At 39.4% G+C, this 19,288-nt stretch overlaps 1 protein-coding gene across 1 annotated transcript in view; it reads left to right on the plus strand.

The window, feature by feature from the left end:
- Positions 1–19,288, plus strand: part of gpc5a (glypican 5a) — a 118,248-nt gene that overhangs the window by 68,097 nt on the left and 30,863 nt on the right. The window contains exon 8 of the mRNA XM_030048618.1: positions 7,224–7,386. Within this exon, the coding sequence (XP_029904478.1) occupies positions 7,224–7,386 (163 nt within the window). The remainder of the gene's footprint in view (positions 1–7,223; positions 7,387–19,288) is intronic.

The raw sequence follows: 19,288 nt of genomic DNA on the forward strand, positions 1-19,288 counted from the left end.
AGCTCCTTCCTATGAATTATTTGTTGGCTCCTCTCCTCCTTGCCTGTCGTCTTCTCTCCTCTTGATGCGGTAAAACCCATCAAGAATCTATAAGTAGGCCCCGTCCCTGTGTCTCTCAATCAAAATCAGGGGCAGGCTGCTCCTCACCCAGTCTGTGGATTGAATTATTTACCAGTCATTGATGTGGTGGTTGACCAGCAGCTTTGTTTTTGAATTATTCATAACCTCTCTCCCTCTAGTCCAAAGGATTAACATTGAAAATATGTCAACATTTTATTTGTTGCATTCCTAAACTTGCATACCATATTATGCCATTTGACTTGGAGAGTGGATCTACACAGACCAGCAATGACATAGAAATACAACAGTTAGAAAAGAAAAATTTGTTTTTTGATATTTGCCCTTTATTAAAGTTTTAACATATCACTCACAGGAATACACAAGCACATACTTTAATATGACTTACAGTCAGCTTAAATTAATTGTATTCATTTTTGTTTCATTCAGTCGCTTAGACTACCTGCCCAAATAGTCTAAGAAGGAAAAATCAGAGAAAATCTACAGTACAATTAGTATTGTTGAGTCGTCCGTACTGTAGATTTTCAAGCTTGGCAGTTAAATCAACGATAACTTGCCACTTAGTTTACTAGCTAATATTTTGGGTGTTTTTATAGATGATTTGACAAATAGATATTTAAAAAAAATGTGTAAAGTCTAAAAATTATTTTTTAGACTCTGACTGGAACCGTTAACTCCACTTATTTTTATTTATTTTTGAAAAAAAAAAACTTGTTATTTTGTAATTAGTGTCATTGCTCTGAAAATGCACCAAAAAATAAATAAAATACGATGAAATAAAATAAAGTAAAATAAAAAAACATGTGACAAATAGCAAATCTCATTGCTAAGGTAAAATGCATTTGAAAACTCAAAGGTGAGGCATGCACCTCCCATCCACCACAACACATACAAATTAATACAGGGCAACATTCAAAGCCATATCCAGCTGAAGATTAAGTTGCACAACTGGAAATAAAGTTTTAAGATATTTATAGTGTCATGAAGTTTGTGCAACAGCAGCATCACCCTCTTTTTGTAGTTGCCGATGGTATTGAGCCGCAGCATCCGAATTCTTGAATATTAATGAAATATTCCAAACCCGCAATTTGGATTACAATGTGGTTGTAACACCCAGCTCCTCACCTGTATTGTGTTGTCTGGCCCCTCTGCTCATTGACCTGCTATCTAGCTGCTGCACTCAGCCTGGATAAACACCCTGTCACTGCCGCAGCTGCAGTGAGGGAGATGGAGAATGACAGTCAGTGTCTTGGGAGCAGCCTCACATCCTGACACTCTTCTCCTCTTCTGACAGGCAAACGTGATCTCTCCTCCACCTTCTCTCATATACAGATATTGGGACTGCATATGTTAAAAGGGAATGCTAATCAGTTCAAAAATCCACGCCGAGCCAGATTCATCTCTTGTATCTGTGGAGGTGTGATAAATGCTGCCACGCCAGATCCTGCGCCTCATTAAGAAATGGGAGGTGGCCCGCCTGACATATTCTTGAAGCCGCTGAGTTGTGCTGTAATCTACACCATGTATTTCACAAACTCTAATCTGTGATGTTGTCAAGATGCACAGCCCACATGTTCTCTGCTAACTTTAAACTCACTCTCAGAATAACGTTCTAGGCATGCTGCGCACTGTAACGAGATGTCTGTCGTGACAGTGCAGAGGTTTTTCAACCAGGAAATACTCAGAAATACCCCCCAAAAACATTTACTGTTTCCATTCCCATGATTTACATTTCTTTTTGTGGGTCTGCTCATTGTTATGAAATCACAAATTAAGGCTGGAACAAACTTGACTCAAGGTTCTTGGCAACGAGAAACAGTTGTGAATTCTGATTAGCACAAAGTGAACTCTTTGTAGGGCTTCTGCAGAAACTGTGGCATTCCCCTTTAAATTAGTTTGTGTTTAGGTTGTGTACAGAGTGGGAAGGCTTGCAGATGCCTCAGGCAGGCAGACTAATTTTCTGGAGGTGGAGAGGGTGTCAGAAGGATTTCAAACGAGAACTTGTCGATATCTGTCTCCTTATGCTATGCCATATTATGCTCTTGTTAAAAATAATGAATTAGTCCTCAAATTGCAAAGCACAGTACATATTTTTTATTGCTATACTATAGTACTGCAGTATCCTTGTAATGGTTGTACTGCTTAGAATCAGCAAGAAAGTTTTGTACAATTCCCAGCAACATTAAAGTCATTAAACTATGAGTTCATACTGACTGAGGTTCATTCAAGGATCATTTCCTCATCGAAACAGAGGCTTCGAAATGGGATAATTATATAGCTTAAATAGCCAAAAATGGGTTGATCTGCTGGAATGCAGTGTAGAAAATGCAACCTCTGAAACTCCATTTTATCACAGTTATTGACTTCAGTGGTACAATATTTAATAATTTGCTCATTCAGATGTGCAGATGACCCAAACACAAGTTCACTGGCTGCTTTGTTTTTTTGGGGAAAAGGAGGAAGGAACTCTTAAATCTTGCATGATACACGATAATATCAGCAAGTCATTGGTTTTGGCTGATAAGGGCTTTAAAATGAATATCGGTATATCAGCAAATCGGCATATCAGATACCTTCAAAAAATCCAATATCGTGCATAAAAATGAATGTGGCATGTTTTCCATAACCTAAACTGAAGTCGTTTTCTTATTTTGCTCAGTGAATGTGTGCATTTTGAAAAGCATTGTGTTTTATGTATGCATCACGGTAAGAGTAGGCATAATAATATGTTGATTCCACTGCAGGAGAGGCTTGATGATGTGCATATGTCCATATTGGCATCATCAACTGGCAAAAAGAGTTGGAAAATATCAACATGTCGGATATCATCAAAAATCCAATATTGTGCATCTCTAATAAATAAGAAAAATCATGTTTTTACCACAAGGAGATGTGTTTTTTTTAGTCAGAAGCTGCACATAAAAGCATATGTGGCAGGTTTTGTTTTCGAGGTAGTTCAGTCTAGTATTTAATTGCCCCAGAAGGTCTCCTTGAGGTGAGGCTACAGTACATGGACAAATGTGGTTTGTGAAAATAAATTGTGGACAATTAACCTCAGATGCTGCTTTCACCCACCTAGTTTCACCAGATGAATTTAGTGTCACAGGGACAGTACTGGTACCTGATCTAGTATGGTCCTCATTTATATAATGTTAGATCTGATTTTCACAGATTACTTTGAAAAGCAGTCTCGGTGGATTTTAGCTTACGGAGGTGCTAATTACTGAAATTTGGATGCGTTTTGTATTTGGTTTTAAAATCACCTTTTGTGCTGACATGTAGCTTTTATATTGCAAACTTCTCTTAGTCAACTCTGAACATGACCTTGTTGGTCATAACACTTTGTGAATAGTACATTTTTTCTCCAAATTTAAGGTTTTTAAAAGATGCTTAAGATGTTTGTAGATGCCAGTGCAGAGCAGAACAGAGCAGAATAGACTGTGTGCTCATGTTCTCTTTTTTTTTTTTTTGTTAGCAGTCATAATAACATTGTCATTAATCTAGTCATTAATTTATTGTAAGGTGAGAGAAGAGGTGAATTCCAACCACTTTTCAAAGGTTATTACATGCTGTTCACACTCATTCAACCTTCAAGAAAGATGCACTCTCTGTGCCCTGTTTCTGCTGTAGGAATGAGAACTCAGAGGGGGGCTTTTCAGCTTTTTCAACAGATTAATTTATAAAGGGGCATTGAGACGGCGCAGGTCCATTGCAGGGCACAAACAAGTCTCTGCTGCATTCAGTGATGTTGAGGTTGCTAGGAGCCCACCTTGACCACTGCTAAAGTTCCCAGTAAAATGGATGGTAATTTCACTTAAAGTGAGGACCCCCCACCACCCCACCCTCAAAAAAACTGGTTCTCTTTGTGAGATCTATGGTTGCTAATGATGGCCCAAAGCACCAATTTTCCTCTGTCAAAAGTGTCGCCATGGGAGAAAGCAACTTCAGTAACACAGTTACAAGAAGGCCAATAAAAGAGACCAAGCAGTTATGCTGCTTGGTCTGTATGTAATGCTGCTATTTGTAGTTTATTGAAAATAATCATGCATGTACAATTTTTGTAAAACAGCTTTAGCATTAAGTTGAAAAGGTTTTGTTGATACTAACCAGCAGCAGGGGTGGTGGCACCTACATGGAACAGCAGTTTTGGGGTGTAAATGTTTGAAGAAAAAAAAAGGAACATGACCACTTTACTGAATTCCTGAATTTGAGTGGAAAATTGACTTTACAGTAGGTGCACAGTCTGTTATGGGTGTCAGTTTCCTGAGCACCCACCCAAGCAGGTGGCAGGGCTTGGGGATGCCTCGAGCTCCAGCTGCACGCTGGGTCTCTGGGACCTGCAGTGTTAAGACGGATAAGGCCAGTGATTTCCCTGAAACTCTTTTTGATGCAGTTGGCAGTCATTCTTACATTATTATGGGTCATAGCAGAGGCACAATGAAATTGCTGTAATCTTAGAAAAGCATTTAAGGTTGCATATCATGCTAGTGCAGTTTTATTCTTCTAATCACAACAAATGTAATTGAGTTTATTTTATGATACTAATAGTTTTGTTTGTGTAAGGAGTGATTTATATTATGTGGCTGTCACAGTGGGACAGCAGCCAGAGGCCTGCAGAAAGGTGCCCAGTTAAAGCAGAGCCATAAGGCGCTCTTAAGTGACTAAATCTCTGCACTGAACAAATCAGAGCACCTGTTGTATAACCAGCATTAGACAAAGCCCTATTTCATTCACAGGAGAGAAGCTAATAACCCTGCCAGGGAACACAATATTTAGGGCTTTCTGGCGTGTTTGTCAGAATGCGCAGCTCAGCTGCTCAGTATGATCAAACAAAAAGCAGTTTGTCCCCTTTTCCCGATGAGTGAAAGAAAATAGTTGCCTGCTGATTGACAGCCATGTGGTTGCTCATGAAAGAGTGCCTCAGCTTAGAGACAAATGATTATTCGTTGTGAAACGTGTGTAGCTAACCAGGAGTGATTAATGGACTGCAAATTATATCACCTGCTAGAAAGCACAGTTCCCCAAAACAAAAGCACAGGCATGGTTTGTCTTTTTAACTCTTCTGTTATTAATTTGAAAGCTAATTTCCTCTGCCTGTTCAAGATGAAGTAGCAGGTGAATTGGTAACCAACCTGGCTTTATTTGTTATTCACAGAAGTCTTTACTGCGTAATTAAACCTGGCAAATGTATTACATGTTCACTCTGAGCCAAACTCTGAGGAATGTTGCTATTCTTAGAGGGAAAAAATGATTAGAGGTAATTTCTTTACGTTATCCCCATTTTTGTCTCCTCTCTCTGTTAAAAGCCTGGCTGATAGGCTGCTTTCATTTGACTCATCTCAGTGACTATTGGACACTGTTCATGCAACAGAGTTGACCTTTTCACACAGCTGATCACATATATGATTTCATTTGGCTTGTTCCTGATGAGAACGTGTGCATGACAAAACAATCTCTCAGAGAGCCACCGGGAGCAGAAACCATTCGCTTGAGCTCCGCTGGCGACTGTATTTCATGTCAGAAACAATCACGACCACATGAATTAGTTCTGTCATACAGTAGTCATACATTTGAACAGTTTATTATGGATGTGTGTCTTCAGAGAAATAGAAATAGTATAACGGCAATAGATTTCATCACGGTAACAGCAAAGCAACAGTTCATTACAAATGCAGTGAGAGACTTATAATAAAATTTCATCTTATGTAAATCACATCAAGCCTTTTGCGTTGAGCGTGGAAAGCTCATTCTCGTGTAGTTTCTAGTGGTATTGTCTGCTTTTTGTCATTGCAGAGTGGCAGCCATCTACTAGCTCTGCAGTCAACAGCAGTTCAGTTCAGTGTACTCCAGTGTCGATTCATATATAAATCCATGTCACATATGCTAGGATGCACACATGAACTCACACGCATGCATGCTTTCACTCTCTCTTTCATGCAGGTATGCACAGGCTCATTTATACACACACACATATACACACCCTAGCTCCAGCAGCAGCGTTTGTCACTTTCACCTAGTCGGTATCTATAAATAAGTAAATGAATCTTAAAGCTGGACGGCCATGTTGTCTTCTTTGTGCGGGCAAATTACTGCAAGATGCTGTTTCCTGTGTAAACTGAGATCAGAGGCTACAGTATTGAACTCCTCATACAGCCTCTCACCAAGCCCTTGAGCAGTCCTCTCCTCCTGAATCGTGAAGCACGAGGCTCAAATTCAGCCAAGCTCCCAGCCCAGTCTACTCTTAGCTACCATAGAAACTCATTACTTCCAAATAATGTAGTGTGGAATTAAAAGTTTGGCCAGATTTCTGACATAATTGAAAAAAACATGCCAATTACACACTTGGAAGGAGCACTTCCATTGCCTAAACCCTCAATATTCTCCATCGTCTCACCATATACTCGTCACTGCTGATAAATAGAGACTCGAGGCAGGTTGTATCACCAGCATATATAAATGTATGTCCCAGCTCTCCTCTGGCTCAGTCGTGGCATTATCCCTGACACTTTCACTCCCCTGCATTGAACCACTACAGTAACTAATTAGCATAGACACTACCTTTCTGATGAGCACAAAGCATTCTCTCTTGTTTCCAGTGACGCACCATGAATTTAAATGAGCCAATTAGTGTATGCATTTCCCCTGGTATCGAGTTCACAAAGTCTTTGATTGAGACTCTAAGGCACAGCAATACATTAGAAAGTTTAGCTGCCCTGCAGGCCACAGAGGCTGGCGAAAAGGGAACTTCATATAACTCAGACTATGGACTAGCATGAGCTGGATGATGACAGCATTCAGTGCAGCTGTTTTGATACACAAAATCAATTCAATCTGATCAATATTTATGTAAAATAATTTGTTGTGGCGATGCGAACTGTCTCCTGCTATTGTGAAATATTGGCATGGATAGTTCAGCATCTGCAGAGCAGAGTGTTGCTCTGTCCAGACAGTGCATTGGCATTCAGGCACGGTAGATCCAACAAGGCAGTTGTCTTATTCCTCAAACCTTTCTATGGCTGGATTTCAGATATACCGAGACTGACATTTTCCCCCTGATTTCCATTTCATATGCTGCTTGTCTCAAGGTTTGAACTATTTCAGCTGCATAAGTGTATTTTTATTTATTATTTTTTTCTCCTGATCAGCTGTTGCAGGGAAAGTCCATTCCCAAACTGGGGACGTTGGACCAGATCGAAACAGGAAGTGGGGATCCAGAGGGGCGCTACAGCGGTGACTGCGATGATGAGGATGGTTGTGGTGGCTCGGGGGCTGGCGAGGTGAAGAGGAAGGTCTCCAGAGTCTCTAAGCGTAAGTCACTCTTGACCTTTTGATCTTCACATCCTTCTGTTGTGTCAGCAATTAACCATCTGCCGACAGACTTTTAAAGAAGCCTCAAAGTGTGTTAAATTGCATGAATTTTTAAAAGTGCAGCTGTTTAAACGATTTGTTTTGAACAGTGTAGACAGTAAATGGTGCGGTTGGGTAACGCTATATTTCAATAAGACTTCTTCCAGTCTCCATTTTATGGCAGACATAATAATAGTCATAATAATGGTCATTAAAGATAATGGTTGCCATGGGGACATTATTGCAATCAAAGCTCATTGCTGTAAAAATTATTGTTCCCCCGAGGATCAGTAACCCCTGATGTATCACAGTGTTTGAGCTGTCCTCTTCGTCTTGTTACCTTTCACACTCGCCTCTCCTCGGCCCTCATGGATTCCTCCCCTCCCCTCTCTCTCTCTCTCCTGCTCTCCATCAAACATGCTAACAACCTGATTAATCACCTCTCTCACTGTGCCTATGGCAGGAGTGTATGTGTGTGTGTGTGTGTGTGTGTATGTGTGTGTGTGTGGGGGGGGGGGTCATCCAAACAGGCCATTCTCTTCCTGTAAATGTTTCCTCTACTGCTTGTCAGTCTTCCTCAAGGCTGTAGCTGCTCGGGCTCAGGGAAGCTGCTGAACAATAGCTCATCGGAGGCAGAGGCTGTGACATCCATCACCGGTCGTACAGAGCAGCCCTCCTTTCCCCTGTCAAAGGCCATACCACCCTGTTTCCCAAAGCTATGACCCACTGTCTGCTCTGACCTCTGTATAACATCTGCCCATGAATGTATAACCCTCAGACAAATATTCCCTATTTGAACCCCACCTCTGGTCAGTTGCTTCAACAGGTTTTTCTTCTGATTCGTTTAATCAGTCAATTCAATCATTTAATCACGACCAGTTTCACAGCAGCTTTTCACAAAAGCTTTAGGCTTTTTTTTCCTTCCATAAAATTGCAGGGATTGCAAGTCAAGGCAAAATAGTGCTAAAGCAGCACTTTGAAAAAACAAACAAACAAACAAAAAAAAAAAAACAGTATTTTTATAACTACTTTCCATGAACAAAAAGTCATATATAATCACTTCCTGTGGTAATACACATACTGCATATCGGAAAAACTGCTGGAAATACTTAAGTGCTCATCTTTTTTATTTTATGAACAGAACAAAAAAAAATGCTCAAAGTTACAACAAAGGAAAATGTTGAGCTTGGATTTCAATTGTCAGAAAATATTAGCTCCCTTCAACTCAAAATCAGCATTGAATGCACCAAACAAAATAACATCATTGGGATATTTGTTGTGGACATAAAACTGTGTAGCATCATTTTAGCCATAGTGTGGTTTGAATAAAAACTGCATGCACTTGACCTTGTATTCAGAGGGTTTAATTAAATTTCCCATATGAAACTACAACTCATTGTCCATTGGCTGTAGAATAAAGCAACTAAGGTAGACATAGTTTATTGATGCATGCACTATAGTTTATTGATACGTGCAAAATTGCAGTACTTGTTGTAAAAGGGCACAAAATTACAAATTCCTTGACATAGTCTGAAAAAGTAGCTATGATAGATTTGCTGCTAGTGATTTTTGCATGATGAAGTTGCCAGGGAGGTTTGAGTGTGCTGGCCAAGAGAGCTCATCGTGCTGTGAAGTGAGGAAACACAAGCTAATTTCAAAGCACAAATTTAATGCTGCTTTAATTTTTAAATAACACCATTCAGGTTTTATTGTAGGATTACTTTTAGCGCTGTAGCATAACCCCAGTCCACTTTGTGAATGGTGGCTGATTATGCGTGCAGTGCTAACTCTGTGTTTGGTTTCCACAGTAAACCCTGAATAATGCTACTTGATAGTTAAAACAGACTTGAACTGTTTAGTTGAGATGGTGTAGTTCTCCTAATTCATCAATGTGACCTTTAGCTGTTCTCCAGACACATTTACATTGTGGTGGCTCTTACTTCTGTCGCATTTTGCAGCATTTCTCTATTTACTTGTGTTTTGTCAGCATGCAGCACATCGCTGAACTGTCATCTGTGTTTTCAAGTTGGTGCATGTGTTTTGTCACTATGAATGAACATGTTTAGTTTTGGTTTAGTTTATGTGCAAAGCATTAAAATTATGAAGTGAAGCAGTGCTACAATGATGAAACGACTGAGAAGAGCTTAGGACATTTCTTTTTTATCTCAACTCCAACATTACATAAAAGTAAATCAATCAGGATTGTCAGCAAAGATGCAACTGAAATGGTCCACAGAATCAAAATTTCCTGTAGTTACTTTGCCAGTGCCAATGCCTCGCAGGATATTAGTGTCTATTTACAGCTAAAATGGCATAGTGGCAGCAAAACATTAAAAATGATAAGTAAGGAAGGTTAAACAAAACTACTCTGATGCAGAATGAAATCATGAGTGCGAGACTTTCTGTGTATGAGAGAGAGAGAGAGAGAGAGAGAGAAAGAAAACAGGTGTGCAAATATTTGGTGCTTGTAAAATCAAGCTAATGGCCTTACCAAATACAAATTGTAAGACTGTATGAAGTACCGCCACTTGGCATTTGATGAAATTAGGAATTTTTCTGGTGTACCAAAATGAAGCATTAGCACCTTGATTTCGCATTGAAAATAACCACTGTGGTGCCAGATACAGAGCTTAAATACCATGTAAAATTTGATTTAATTTGCCTTTCCCTGCAGTTCTCTTTAATCCCTCTCCTTTTCATCTTTGATGTTTATCGGTAGAATGTACAGTAGACAGATTTGCATGATAGAGAAATAAAATGGGATAAGCTCAATACTGGAAATATTAGTCTGATTTAAGGGATTATATTCATTAAGCAGAATCACTTTTCTTGCCATACCATGCATACCATGTATCAAGAAGGAGCAATATGAGTAAGGAAAAACATGTAAACTATTTTATAGATTTTTTTAATACTTAGCATTGTAGAGAGTAATTAAATAACAACAAAATAAGAAATTGAGACACAGACAGGCAAACAATCCGATGGGATTTAAATTCAAGCAGTTCCAAGATGGCGGTATGTAACACTAACCTCTAGACATATTCATAAATGTGGCTAAGCTTATTTGTGTGAACACAGATTTGTAAACCCAAATTAGGGTCCTGGCCCAAGTGTTCTCCAGCTTAAAATTTTCAATTTACAAACCAGAGATACTTTTGTTGCCCCAACAAGGTCATGACTATTGCAAATATAAGTGGAGTAATACGTTGATTCAAGCCATACTTACTGTATTTATCCTGGGGTATGCAGTATTCATCGTTTAACAGCTGGCCAGGTACTCGTGAAAGAAAACTCACGAATCCAAGGACATTAAGTAGTTAACTGTATCTGGGATATTTCAAGCCATTCTCGGTATTTTTTTTTTTTTGGGTCGCTGTTTTTGCAGCCTGGACGTAATGTGTGACACAGCCCTCCTTTCCGCTCTGATAAAATTAACTGTCCTCTTCCTTTTTATTAAATATGGCACTCATGAGAACCAGCACTCCAATGTCAAAACGATTATAAGATCACACAGCACTGTGCACTACAGCTTAGTACTGAGTAAATCATAATGATAACCATGATTATAATAACTGTAATTATAATAACCATAATTAGAATAATCATAAATAAAAGCTAGAATTTAATCCCACATCCAAAGACATGTATTGTGTTGGTCCAGGCTATTTGTGTGTGTGTGTGTGTGTGTGTGTGTGAGTATGTTTGCTTTCAAGTGTCAAGGTAAATCATGCAAAATTGCACTTCTCTGTGCTTTAGCACTTATGGAATAATTTGAAGGTCTCAGAAATTGCATTGGCTTGGCTCCCATATAAACCGTTCCAGCTGTCTTATTTTTACAGTACATGGTCTGGACTACCTTTAGCACCTGTTCCAATGAGCTTTAGTAGATATGTGATATACTGCTGATCAATTCTGGATCAGTAAATGCTGTCCAGTGGAAAACATGGAGAGATGATATATTTCTTCAGGAGCATGTGTTAAAAGCTGCTCCTGGCAACTTTGCATGTTGATGGCCCCAGATGCCCAGAAGACATAACTGATAAATTTGAACTTAAACACCAATAAATCATGTAACATGAGGTCAGTAAAGTGCACACAGCATGCTCAGGTTTAAAAACTTGGCAGGTTACTTTATACCAGAAGATATAAAGCAAGGAAGGAAAGCTTGCTTGTTTCTGTTAGGAGTCTGTTTGTATATTCTCATAAAGTCCCCCTACAGTCATAAAACCCCTAAAAAATCATTTCTGGCCAATATTACACTTTTAGAAGTTTTTATTCCCATGAAAGAAAATATCCCTTCATGCCTTAAAATGGCTTAGATATAAATCTACACCATGCACTCGTTAGGTATGTGCAGGTCTATGAATATGCAAATATATGCATAAATATGTTTTTTTTTTTTTTTTTCAGCAAATCTCTTAAGGTTGTTAATGTGAAGCAGCCATTTTGAGTTGGTCTAATTGTGTCTGCTAATTATATGCAAAGCACCACCGTGTCAGTGGACAGGATTGGTCAGATTTGTGACGTACCAAATCTCGCTGGCCTGGGGTCCATCTGAATCTCAGATTTTAGAGGTGTGCACACACACCTCAACCTGCAGACGAGAACTGTGAAAACACCTCTCTAGTGAGAAACTTTGCACAGATACAAGTCAGTATTGTCAAGGTCAGACATTTTAGGGGAGATAAACAAAAGAAAAACACATTTTTGAATGGAGGAGGACTCTAAAGTTTTATTTATCGCTCTCTGCAAGTGGAGAATTGTACATACCCTGCATCAGAATTTCATTTGAGCAAACAGGGAAGACACAAAGTTTCAGGTAGTGATTTTCAAGTAGTAGCTGAAATGTCTCTAATGCAGCCCCACTTTGTAGTTTAGTTTGACATCCGAGGTGGAAATCCCAGGATGGATCAGGGGGACGTGTCCCCCCAGTCCTGCGGAGGGGGATTGCTGTCCCTCCAAAAATCAATGGAAACAACACTGTATAATTCTAAATCATACATTTTGGAAGTACTTGTGTTAATTACAGATGGAAAACAATGTGCTTGTAAGTTTAGAAAGATTGACACATCCCCACTTTCATGCTAATTAATGGTTTCGTCCACTGCACTTCCTGATTTGATTCTCAGTCGTGTGTGTGTGTATGTGTGTGTGCGTGTGTGTGTGCGTATGTGCGTGCGTGCATGCGTGCGTACGTGCGTGTGTGTGTGCGCATGTATGCATGGAGTGAACCCTACTTGATCAGAGTTTGTGGTGGCTTGTCCACTTCTAGTAAGCAGTCACTCTGCAAAGATAGAATTTTTTTTTTTTTTTAAATGACATGACAGGTATGTTTTCTTATGCCTCCCCCTCTGTAGAATAAACCATGTTTATTGAATGCATTTTGTCCGCTTCATGATCTGGCAGTTGCAGGTGAAACCTGCTTTCCTGCTGCAGCCGTAGCAGCTGCCTCCCCTAATGCCTGTCTGTTTACGGAGGCAGGATGTCTATCCTGAGTTAAAATCACAGCTCACTCAGTTCTTGACTGATTTTAAAGCGGTTTGCTTTGTTACAAATGTCACATGTTTATTTATGATAATGAATACATTGTTTAATTATAAAGATTGGTTTTCATACCAAAATACTAGTCCCAGATTTCATGGGTAGCATGCAGTAGTGGATTGCTGATGGTGCAAATGTGGCAAATAGGGGGCGCTTTGGGCATCACTTTTAGTGTCACCCCCCAGAAATGCTGAAGGGAATTTTTTTCTGTTTCTCATACCCCCAACAAGGAATTGGAATATTATAAAAATTTGCCTGTGGCAATTATGAATGTAAAACAAGCCCATTTGGGCACTCTAGCCATGATGGCTCATTAACAACACTCAGCACATAACTATAAAATAAACACAAAAACACTATTTCACACCAACTTTGCCATGGCTTTATTTCTACCTTTTATGTAAGAGATGAAAGGAATCTTTTGCTAAACTGCCCTTTATGTAATATAACTCTTGAATATTGTGTCACACATCAACAATGTCTACTGTAGGGACAAACTCAGAGGCTTTTCATGCTGTAGCCCCAACAGGCAGCTGCAGGCCTCTTATGGCGTTATCTGGCTTGCATGGTTCAGCAGCAGACACAGAGGCTGCTCGCAGGGTGAGGGTTGTACTGCAAAAAGACATCTGTCAGACACAGTGGCAGCAGGAGAGACACAAATCGATTTCTAGCTAGTAAGCACAATGAGGGTAAAGGGAGGAGGGCCCCTTTAGCATAGCTCTTATTAATTAATAGTCTCAGCAGGAGAGTACTTGATATAATTCCAGCTTCCTCCTCACAGGCTAGTGGCAAATGAGGGCTGAAATAGAGTTGTTCCACACAAAACTCCTCCACCATCTGATGTCAAGTGATAATGAATATAACAGCACTCAACAGGGGCACTCATTGCAATACAAAACTTGTGTCATAATTTACAGCACTGGATGTTTCCCAACTCTAACTTTGAGATGGGGAATTACATTAAGGCCACTTTGCCAGACATATGCAGTAATAGACCTATCACTGGGCGCAGTTTGGAATCTACCTAATGGGCCCTGTAATACCTGGTTGGAACTGTCAAATATGTCTTTATCCTCATTAAAAGGGACGATCATATTAGGCCACCTCCAGTGACTCCTGGCCCCTCAAAGCCAGTACTGGGGATTGAAATCAGTCATTCTTACACTGCCTTATTGGGTGGAGACCTAAGTCATCTGCTTATTGCTTGATTAAATTAACCTACTGAACTAATTTCTTGGTATTAGCTAATTGATTCAACAAAGACCTTCATGTAGCAGGAAAAAATGTGCCATCAGCCTCCTCGGTAACCCTTACTTTCACGGTTGCCTGGAGTGCTAGTTTTTAACCGTGTAAACACATAAGAATAGTAAATTAAACAGCTGTAGCTAAGAAGGTTAATATTCACAGCTGAATGGCTTAAAAGCCCCGTTAGTATTATGCATCAGTTCAAGTCATTAGGTTGAGGTTGTCAATGTTGATGGTGACAATTTGAGATTAACTGCACAACCTTATGCAACTTTTTTTTTATATTCTGGCTGGGCTGACACGGGTCGGAGTGTGGTGAGCACCTTCACATGCGGAGGATGAGGGTCTTACATATTTCAGTCCACTCCATTTAGTGATAAAGGTTCCATAAGCTTTTTCGAGGTGCAATACATGAGGATTAACCGTTTTGTGAATATGCAAGGTTTTGGTTTACAAATGTTTGCGGTTTTCATTTCATTGATTAAGAGAAGCCTGCCAAAACTTACATTTGTAGCTGTGGAAGGTTGAGAATGAACAAATATCAAATTTTCACTACCAGACCGGCCTGTGCGACGATGTGAAATTCACTATTCCACATCTATTTCCATCACGCCAGCCTGCTTGGCTCCAAAGGGTGAAATATTTCATTTGGTATCTGGCTGTGTGGATGGGCCCTTCTGATTTATAACTAAGCAACCCTTGCAACAAAATAACAACAGCTGACAGTTTTTAGAGACTGCTCAGCTTTGCTTTACTTTTACACTTCTTAATCAGCTAAGTATAAAGGACATAGATTTAAAAACCACTGTCTTAGCAACGCCATAGCAACAAGCAAAGCCTCACTACTTCCCTGTACAGTAGAAATGAATTCAGGCCCTTCATGGCACTGGTCTGACAGCCGAAATGAGATAAAAGAAATGGCCGGAGACGTTTCCATCTGCTGTGTTGAGATGCAGCTTTTAGTTTAGACACCAGGTTTGTGACTTCTGTGCTGTCTGTGTTGTTTTAAATTTCTGGTGCTTTAACTTCATGTTTCAGCCGCAGTTTGAGTAGCTTTGACTGTGCAGTTGGCCCTCTTCGTGTCCGCATGAAATATGAACCAAACTACTGGCTGTCAAAGGTCAAAAAGGACCCAAAACCCAAGTAAATCTTATATCTTATTCAAGTTCATTGTATTCCTCGGACAACATCAGATGGATATTAAGGATTTGTGATTACCATTCATCTGCTGCTCCGTCCGCCGCCTCTGTAGAAATTATGTTGTAAACGCTTCTGAGGCTAAGATTATTGACCGATTCTTTCAATAGTTGGTATGCATAAGGGCTGTGGTTACAACAATTATTGATTTGTGTAGCCATGGCAACAAAAAAAGCTACTTTGTCGAAAACAATTTTTGGTGAAATTTGTCCGGGGGATACACCCACACGGTCGTGAGTGATTCTAGTTTTAACCCCTTTCAGTGGGCAGATAGCAGCGCTGTTGTGTTTTATACACGTATCTTTATATTATTTTGCTTTCTTCATTTAATTTCGGTTGCTCTGATATGGTCTAGATTATTAAGGCACGCAAAACAACAAATTAACCCCACTGCCTCCCACTCTTCCACAGATTGTGCTTGGTTTTAGTTTTGCAATGGGATTAGTTTATGTAATCAGTCTCTTGTGACTCATCGTAAACGCCTCCCCCATTTGCTGTGGGCTTATCTAGCTCATAATAGATATTCACACACCTTTCTCCATCGCTGCTTATTGGAAGCCACTGGAGATGACAGGCTTGAGTGAACAAAGGTTTCTACATCACCACAACAACGCCAGCAATGCCCTGAAATGTTTGGATCTGTTTTTCCACTTTATGAGGTGATACTATACAAATATATAGAGACGAAACTATAAAATCCCCCCAAATTTTGCTTCAATTAGGGCTTGTTTTCTCTGTTTGGGTGGCACTTTTCTGTGTCCCTGTGTAAATACACAGGGAAAACAAAAACAGGAAAAGGTGCTCTCTGCTTCCTTGAAAAAGCAAGCAAAAATTCCTCCTGTCAAAAGTAAATTGGGTGCATGAAAAAAAAAGCATACTGTGTAATATCTGTTGTGCATCAGCATGTACAGTATACTTAAAAAACTAAAGTTCAAATCAGGTTCTGTCTCAAAAGTGTGAGTGTGTGTGCTTTGAACACATTTTGTTGCAGTGTCACCTGCAACAACTGAACTCACGTTTGGCTGAAAATGAAATGTAATTGCTTCTTGATTTGCCACAGTAAAAATGAGAATATTTTTATTGGAACGTAATTGGAAACGTGAATTTTTAAAAAAATCAATTTCCATACAGGTGTTTACCCATTTTTTTTTTTTTTTTTTACCAGCCCTTTTTAACCACAGTAAGTTATCATTATCTACAAAGGCACATTTCCATTTTTCAATCATGTTCTCATACCATGCATGATTTAATGGCTGGCTTAATGAGCTGCAGCTTGCATGTGGAAGGACATCTCATTGTATTAATGAACCATGAAAAGGGCAAGCACACATCATTCTGCGGACTGTTTTAATAATCAGCCCCATGTCAGACTCGCAGCACTTCTACCAAAAGTCTGCTCTGTCAATAAGCACAGCTGCCGAGGGTCCATTAAGACGACTCACTCTCTGATGGCCGAGCAACCTATTGACTTTGCCTCTTTTTCTACTCTCCATTTATTTCCAACTCTCTCTCTCATCCCGCTCTCTGTCTTTATTTCAGCTTTATTGACCGATTGTAGCAGCTGCAATTTCTGTCTTCATGACCCTCGACTTTATCTTAGAAAACAACAGACACAAGAAGAAGAGGAAGTAGAAGAAAAAGTGTGACCGCAAAACAGTACTTTGTTCAAAAATGAAAGTTCCTCTTTTGTCGACATCAAGTCTCCTCTGTGGTGGAATTAACATTTTATTATCCTACTCTTACTGCGATGCAGACATAAAATACAATGTTTTTCAAAATGCACACACTCATTGGGCAAAATACGAAAACTGCCTCAAATTAGGTTATGTGAATGCCATGATGTGCCATTTTGAGCACATGCCACATTTTCTTTCAAACAAAATTGTAAGATTCATCCTAATGGGTTTGGATGATGCTTTCCCTGCAGCCAGCTCTCCTTTTACCTGTTTCACAAATTGTAAAACAAATAAATAAGATGTAATCTCTGTTCACCAGGGGTCATGGGAAAATAAATGCATTGTATACCTCAATATTGGCAACAATTAAATTTTGGGCTGATACTGATATTTAATTTTAAGGCCTCTATTGCCCGATACTGATGACATGCCGATATTATTGTGCATCCCTAATATAATCATAAATATTTGATTCTGTGTGATTACATTACTGGATACCACCAACAATAACTGCTGAAATATTCATAAGATCATGTTTTGCCTCCACAATTATTGCCTAATTTAATAATTACATAAATATTACATATCATTCCATATAATTTGATATTAGTCTTAGCTTCTCATGTCGTTAAATAATTCTGTGTAGTTTTAGGATGCAAAGTCTACCCTCTGAAATGTCAAAAACATATGGAATATGCATACATTGTCATAAGTGGGAAATTACTTTCTTTAAATTTGGTTTTAGGCTAGGAAATAACTGGATCTAACTGTCTCAATATCTCACCTGTTTAGAGCAGCCAGAAACATCCTCTAGGCTTCTCTTTTAAATGAAAATATGTGCTAAAATTTGAAATAGTTTCTGTTTCCTATTTTTATATAGCATGACTTTAGACAACCGGTAAATAAACCTTACATAACCCACACCACTTGACAACATGGTGACATATGACAGACAGGTTTTTTGCATGTCCTCTGTAAGTTTCACTCAGCTTTCATTCTCAGACTTCCAAGGTCATCTTTAGATGTGCATCAGCCGCCCTGGCAGACCCCGGCGCTGCTCTCCCATCATTCCTCCTCTCTTTCTGCTTGCCCTGCCAGGCAGAAAAATCTAACCGCTGCATGTCTGCTGCAAAAGCCCTTCGGTTCAGTCTCTTTCTCAGCACTATGCACACTCACAAACACATCCACAAGCAAGGCAGAAACACACCAACACGCCAGGTGAACCGGTGAAAATTTGAGTTGCCCAAAGGGAACAAGGTGCCTAAATCCACTCCGACGGATGTTTCATGTTGACCTTCAGTGTTAATGGATGAGAAATAATGGAAAAGGCTGATATCGAGACAAGAAACATTGCTGTGCCGTCTTGATTTTTTGTGGCCGCGAAAGTCATAGTCTGATTTTATTAGGTTACATTTTGAGGTAAAGTCTGCCGTCATGATTTATTAAAGAACAGAAAACTGCATTATCATCAAAACTGAGATATTTATTTTATAATGGACCATCGTCTGGTTTTGAGTTCAGCTGTAAACATAAACTATAAACATACTCTTCATTTGTGCAGTGGACCGATCGATTGATTCTTTTATTTCATGTTATGCACACCAGTTGCCCAATCATGATGGGTTTACAATACACCAAAAATATAGTTGTAATGGTGCAACGCTTTCATGACAAAATTGCAGATTTTTCTACAGCGTGGTATTAAACAAAATATTCTGCCTTCTCTCCTAAGCTTGGCAAATAAAATCTGCTGAGAAAATGATTGCCTTACTAAAGCACGACTCAACATGAGCATAAATGGAGGACATTTTACTAAAAATTGCATTCCTTACTTCATCATAAACAGGACAATAAAACAAAAATTGAACCTCATTCTCAATTACATCTCACGCACACACCAAAAAAGTGACATAAAACCTGTCTGTCTTTATGGCAAACGGTAAAGTTCCCAATCACCTTTTATTTAAATTGTAATTCACACAGAGGCTCTACATTGTAGCTATTTTTCTAAGACAGTAGGTTGTTTTTTCCATATATCAACTGTCTGTTGGAACAAACGGCTGTCAGTCATTGGTTCCATGAATGCCATACCTCTTAACAATGGTGACCATAAACAGCTCATTGGTCAGTTGTTTGAGCTGGCAGGAATCAGTTGTCCCTCCCACTTTATCTTTTAAAACAATGGCCCATTTTCATTCGGT

This window comes from Myripristis murdjan, chromosome 3 (assembly GCF_902150065.1).
Source record: "Myripristis murdjan chromosome 3, fMyrMur1.1, whole genome shotgun sequence".
NCBI classification, from domain to species: domain Eukaryota; kingdom Metazoa; phylum Chordata; class Actinopteri; order Holocentriformes; family Holocentridae; genus Myripristis; species Myripristis murdjan.